Source organism: Condylostylus longicornis, unplaced genomic scaffold, assembly GCF_029603195.1.
Source record: "Condylostylus longicornis isolate FDR11 unplaced genomic scaffold, ASM2960319v2 ptg000720l, whole genome shotgun sequence".
In the NCBI taxonomy this organism is placed as follows: domain Eukaryota; kingdom Metazoa; phylum Arthropoda; class Insecta; order Diptera; family Dolichopodidae; genus Condylostylus; species Condylostylus longicornis.
This window is the reverse complement of record NW_026578667.1, coordinates 23,297-29,765: the sequence shown is the minus strand read 5'-3', so window position 1 is coordinate 29,765 and position 6,469 is coordinate 23,297. Positions and strand designations below refer to the sequence as shown.

The 6,469-nt window shown below is 45.7% G+C and overlaps 2 protein-coding genes across 2 annotated transcripts; one reads left to right on the top strand and one right to left on the bottom strand.

Moving 5' to 3' along the window:
* Window positions 1-140: 140 nt before the first annotated feature.
* On the bottom strand, window positions 141-1,801 carry LOC129618036 (uncharacterized; the record flags this gene model as incomplete). Its single annotated transcript, XM_055532962.1, has 2 exons — window positions 1,133-1,801; window positions 141-986 (listed from the first exon to the last, which is right to left on the bottom strand). Coding segments are annotated over exons 1-2 (1,515 nt in total), but the record flags the coding sequence as incomplete, so codon positions are not given.
* A 316-nt stretch (window positions 1,802-2,117) lies between these two features.
* Window positions 2,118-4,014, top strand: LOC129618035 (probable dimethyladenosine transferase). Its single transcript, XM_055532961.1, has 6 exons — window positions 2,118-2,319; window positions 2,365-2,650; window positions 3,178-3,343; window positions 3,454-3,618; window positions 3,700-3,868; window positions 3,941-4,014. Exons 1-6 carry the CDS (start codon window positions 2,118-2,120, stop codon window positions 4,012-4,014), a joined length of 1,062 nt encoding a protein of 353 aa, XP_055388936.1.
* The last annotated feature ends 2,455 nt before the right edge of the window (window positions 4,015-6,469 follow it).

Sequence of the window (6,469 nt, the reverse complement as noted above, 5' to 3'; positions counted from 1 at the left end):
CTCACATCGAACCCATTTGAAGGACCCGGGAAGGATTTGGGACATTCCAGGTTGGGACATACCCTGGAATGTCAAATTGCCGAAACCACATGAGCTCAAGATGTCAGGATCACCATCTGTTGTATTCACAACGGACAAACCAGAGAACAGCCCCCCATCGCTGCTGGCCCAATCACTTCTGCTTCTACCATTTCATCTAAAAGATTGAGGGTTTGATTGTTGGCAGAAACGGCCTTAGTTGGCGGGTCACTACGAGGACCACCCGTCGTTGTCAAGTCAAGTAAATCACCCAAAAGGCTGTCTTTCTCTTCATGGACTTCATGAACAAAGTCAGGTGCTGATGTGGAAGAACCATCTTCACTGTCGACCAAATAATCCGCTGAGCTGCTAAGATCCTTGTGTTGTCCCGACGCTCGAATGTTTTCTATCAACTCATCGATGATCTGACGGCATTTGGGTGTCGACGACCGAATCTGCATCAGAGTCGAATCGATGCCTGACTCAATGGTCTTCGCAAAACACTCCCTTTTAGATGCGTTTGAATTGAGTGTAGGGTCAATAAGTGCTGCTAAACAAGCGATCGCCCGATACTTTGACTGCCACGTTGTTGCTGCACGCACACCCGCAGATCCAGAGGAAGAAAGTTTGTCTAGAAGAATGGCAGCTACTCTGTCACCACTCCGGTCCGAGTTCACTTTTCGTATAAACTCAGCCAAAGAAGAACGAGTTGGGCCAGGCTTAGAAGAAATAGTAGACGAACACATCGAATCAACTAGCGAAATAAGAGGATAGAGTTCCACATCTGCATAAGCTGCACTTGTCGTTGGCTGATCTTTTGAGGGGGTGACGGGAAGTGGTGTTCTCATGACTGTGGTTGATAACGCAGATGGCTGATGAAATGGGGGAAGGGTGTATTCCCGATCAACAAAAGATGGGGTTGAGGAGGCGCATGGATAACTTGGAACAGGTGTATCGTTTCCCGGAAACTGTAGCCAGAAAAGCTATACGAATGGGTTGCTTCAGGTTTCTTCCAACTACCAGACCAAGAAGACGAAGAATGTCGAGGAAATGAAACCTTTTCTCCGATTGCGCCGATTTGGGTTTTGATTGACTCAGGAAGAAACTTGCTGACGCTAAAAGCAGCTTGAGATAATCCATTGACAAAATTCTCTGCTTGGACTGAAACAACTTCCGTTACTGAATCGACCACGTTTGAACGGCTTGCCGGTATTTCCCCATCATTTTGATAAGCGAAGTGAGGATTTCCAAAACCTTCCATCTTCCCCAACCGACGCGTTGATGGAAACGCGGGGTGAGAACTCGACCCAGATCCAAACCCCTTCAATGCGACTTGGGGGAGCATCGATGGGTCCCCCTTCTGGAGGCTCTTGATAGCGATAGAATTGGGATTGGACGTCATTCCCCCAGTTTCTTCACTTCCGAAGAGAGCTTTGATACAACGATCCGCTTCTTCTCTGACCTCGCGGTTCAGGGAATCACCTCGCAGAGGGTCCAACGGAGCTCGATAAGACAGAAACGATTTCAACACATTGGATTTCCGTTGCATGGAAACCCGAAATGCTCGGTTGTCGGATTCGCAAATAAACCGTATAATTTTGAGAATCTTACACTTGACGTATGGATCATGATGCTTGTGGTGCTGTCCCAAGGCTTTAAGAAGAAATTCTTCGACTTCATAGCATGCCTCAGTATTAGACAGTTCCACAATGCTGTTGAGAAGATACCCAGGTGTTGGCTCTTCATCGGCGCGAGTTGCTTTCAACAAGATGGACTTATCCATCGCTCACCACATCTGATCTGTCTGACCAGTCGAGCACCTGGACATCGTTTTTGAGCACGTCTTTCTTGCGTTTTTTATTGTGTCTCTCTCTCCCTGTTGTTGTTTATTTATTCTGTGTAATTTGTTCGTGATGCTTTTTTTTGATTCCTTCAAATATGGAGAAAACGTTTTTGATACAAATTACACCTAATTTAGAAAACTGATCCTGTTCCACGTTCTGGTGAATCACTTTTCGAAAATGCGGGTTTTTGAGCTCTGGTTTCCCTGCATGTTGACCTGGCTGTTGTCTGACAGAGCAGGACTGGCGATCTGCAAGATGGCGATGCGCAGGCCCAAAGCAATTGGCACAAGTGCCAACAGAGTCCAACCCTACGGCTCCAAGCCAGGCGGGGCTGGCTTGTCATTGAAGCTCGATAAAAATCTGGGACAACATCTTTTGAGGAATCCAGGCATCTTGGACAAAATTGTAACTGCAGCTGAGATCAAATCGACTGACACGGTGCTGGAAATTGGGCCAGGTGTGTTGTTTTGTCGCTCTCGGATTCCTTATTTCATCATTTCAGGCACGGGCAATCTAACGATGCGTCTGCTCCCAATTGCAAGAAAAGTTGTCGCCCTTGATGTTGATGAAAGAATGGTTGGTGAAGTGAAAAAACGCGCTATGAGCTTGGGTTATACAAATTTGAATGCTTGCTATGGAGATGCTTTACGGACTGATTTCGGAACATTTGATGTCTGTACCGCCAACATGCCCTACCAAATTTCGTCCCCATTTATCTTCAAGCTCCTTGCTCACCGCCCTCTGTTCCGTTCGGCTGTTTTAATGTTTCAGAAAGAATTTGCAGAAAGGTGTGTCCCCGCTATGATCATAATAATAGGCATATGGGTCACGAATTGGTGGCATATGGGTCACGAATTGGTGGCATATGGGTCACGAATTGGTGGCATATGGGTCACGAATTGGTGGCATATGGGTCACGAATTGGTGGCATATGGGTCACGAATTGGTGGCATATGGGTCACGAATTGGTGGCATATGGGTCACGAATTGGTGGCATATGGGTCACGAATTGGTGGCATATGGGTCACGAATTGGTGGCATATGGGTCACGAATTGGTGGCATATGGGTCACGAATTGGTGGCATATGGGTCACGAATTGGTGGCATATGGGTCACGAATTGGTGGCATATGGGTCACGAATTGGTGGCATATGGGTCCAGAATTGGTGGCATATGGGTCACGAATTGGTGGCATATGGGTCACGAATTGGTGGCATATGGGTCACGAATTGGTAGCATTGCAACATGCAGCGCTACAGCATGATCGAAGTCGATGATTGACTGTCCCTCATATTTTATTGTCTGTGTTTTCCAGGCTGTGCGCTCAGCCGAATGATAAGTTTTATTGCCGCTTGGCAATCAATACACAGATTTTTTGTCGAGTCGAGCGTATTTGCCTTGTGAAAGCAGCTAACTTCTCGCCCCCCCCCAAAGTTGATTCTATGGTCGTTAGATTGACCCCTAGAAAGCCTCAATTGAAGGTGAGACCTCGCATCAGCATATCACTCTTCGGTGACGCGATGCCTGTTTCACGCTAATAAATCGAAGCGGAGATTGAAACTTCTTTCTAGATTGATTTTCTATTTTTTAGATTGATTTTCGTGAGTGGGATGGAATGATACGCGTTTGCTTCGGACGCAAGAGAAGAACGCTGAACAGCAACTTTACGATAAAACCTGTTTTGCATATGCTGGAATACAATTACAAGGCTTGGTGTTCGGTCACAGGCTCCATTCCAGAAATTGTCGAGATGAAGGTAAGAAATAGACGCTTCGTCACGAGGGCCACTCGCTTCCCAAGCATAGACATTCATTTCTGGTCGTGTGTCGCTGTTCAGGATTTAATCAAATCCGTTCTTGAAGAGGCGCAGTTAAGCGAGCGTCGGGCTGTTACAATTAGCATTGAAGAGTACTTCCAGCTCTTGCTCGCATTCAACAAGAAAGGCATTCATTTCTGTAACATTACGGGCGCCAACAGTGACGCCAAGAAGGACGATCCTTTCGGAGGTAAAATTTCATACAGCGATTGTCTTACTTTCTGCTAAATGGTGTAACCAACGCATTTTGTTTGTTCTGCAGGACTTCAAAAAGATTGGTTTATGAATATTGGAGAAGATATTGAAAAAGATGAGGAAATGGCTGAAACTTGTTGATCGCTCTCTCTCTCCTGATGACCACTGGATGCAATTTAAACTCCTCCATTAGTTCCGTCGCTTCCTCTTTCGCTGACAAACTGTCACTGACAGGAAAGGGAGCGCTCGTTCAATCTCAGCAAATCTTTTCCGGTCCGTTTCTGAAAGTCCTGGGCTCGAAATGTGTAATTGCACTCCAGCAAATCTTTTCCGAGACGTTTTCCTGGCGGAGTTTTTTCCATGGGAGATTCTCTCGCTTAGGAATCTCCTAGGGATTTGTCCCTCATGACTGGGAGATCTCGCTCTCGTAGATTGTAGGACGAAGTGTTTTATCCGAATTGTTTTAAGGAGCTTCCATTCTTTGACGCAAGAAACAACATTTCAGCTTCCACACCCAATTAAGCATCACATCGAGTCTTTTGGTACAGATGAGATTGTAAGTCAAATGCATCCAACTATGTTGCGTTGCTCCAACGACAAATTCTGTTCACAAGTTTACCTTGCTGGACACGTCACCATGAAAACGCATTTGATGTGGGAAAGATCGAAAGGAGAACACCGCGAAAAAAAGAAACAGAAATAAAAACAATCATTGCCGCAGACACATAGAGATCTAGGAATTTATGATCGGGGGGTTAGTCTAGAAATTTATGATCATCTTCCTTCCAATTTTCATCGACTTGAGGTAATAGTAGAAAAAATCAGCAAACAGAAGCGTTTGTGCGCTGTACGAAAAAATGACCGCCCAACCTGAAGAAACAGCGAGGGATAAGAATTCATCAATCATACGAATTGTCGTGCAAGAATTGACAAAAACGCGACCCCGGAATCAAACCACTCCAAATCGTGAAGGAGAGTTTCAAATAGCACAACGACCTACCAGCCCAGTTATATGCACCATTCCTTGGTGTTAATTCATTATAGGAAAAATACCAGAAGAGGAAAGCGAAGACCTTCGAGGCGGCCATTGAAGCAACGTAATGGCTGGTCAACGCTTCGACCTCTCCACCGAGCTTTCCCTGCAGAAAACAAATAAGAAACGGATGAAGAAGATTGCAATTCATATAATCCGTAGGGCCCATATGGTCTCCACACGCAACGCGTGGTAGTGCTGATTGCAACTCAGAACTATAAGGACCATTAAATCTGAAGCTGCGTGAACCCACCATCATGAAGAGCTGGGGCACCATAGCGAACGTTTCAACATAAAGCGCAAACGTCCATGCGACATCAGCCATAAGATTTTGGTTTAACGTTGGATGTACGATGAGAGATAGGATGAAGGCGACGATCACTGGAGCAACAACGACGCATGTGTCCTTATCCTGCTGTTGTTGTACCGAATTATGGCAATTCCGTCTCGCATAAATAATTAGGATGAAAATTAAGATCACAGTAATGATATCTGCTGCTTGGTAGACCCAATCACCAGATCTGAAAAAAACACATCATGACGGAGAGAAGACTGGAGCTGATCATCTTGCCTGTCAACTGGAAGGTATCCATTATAGAATAATGTAGAGAAAAGTCGGGTGATAAGACACACAAGGATTAGGAACAACGATCGTTGTGAGACTCCAGCAACAGATTGTTGGCTATAAACTTTCATGTTGAGTACGGCTGCTGCAAAACACTGGAACGCCGATGCTAGAGTGAGGATCGCCGAAAAACTTCCGTCTGAGAAGAACTTGTAACCAACAACAATAAGGCATGCGAGCGTAAACCACGATACTACAAGCACACAAAGTGAGAGCATGAGCAATATACATCTAAACGTTTCTGATGAAGCAGGGGCGAATTAAAGACGCGACGATATCTCTCCACTTTCTAGCTAGCCGTCGCTCCTCTACTTACGAAATTCCTTTTTATTGTTTTTCAGCATACGAGGACCGAAATACTTCGATGCCCCAATTCGAGTGAGAAACCTCCAGAAAATTCCCTTTTTTCCCTCCCCCGTTAATTTCGAGTATGACTTCATCTTTTTAGGGCTGTCTGGCGCCCACGACGAAGAACGCATCGTACGACCCTCAGATCCGGGTGCGGTCTGTGGAAATGCGCTTCCACGGATCGGTGCAGCGGTCATTGATGCTGCGTGACGACGATATTGGCCGAGCATCATCGACGGATTGGAGGAAACATGAGGTTGTGCAGGATCTTGCCGATTTAGGGGATCGAACACCATGCCTGAGGCCTCTCGAGCGACAGGAACACCCCGGGTATAAGAAGCTGAACGGACCGCTGCCATGATCGACTCAGGGAAGGTTTTGCGGATTGAAGAAGTTGAATGGGTGTTATTGTCCTTCGACACAGAGAGTTCTAAATGGAGACTCTAAATTTATGACACAAACACTCGCAGCGGTTGAACAAATAAAACAAAATGAATCAGGAGTATCACTTATCTACTGGATACGAATTTAGAGGTGCAGTTTATATAAAGGATTGAAGGAACGTCTCAGCATGCAGTAGACATGCCTCG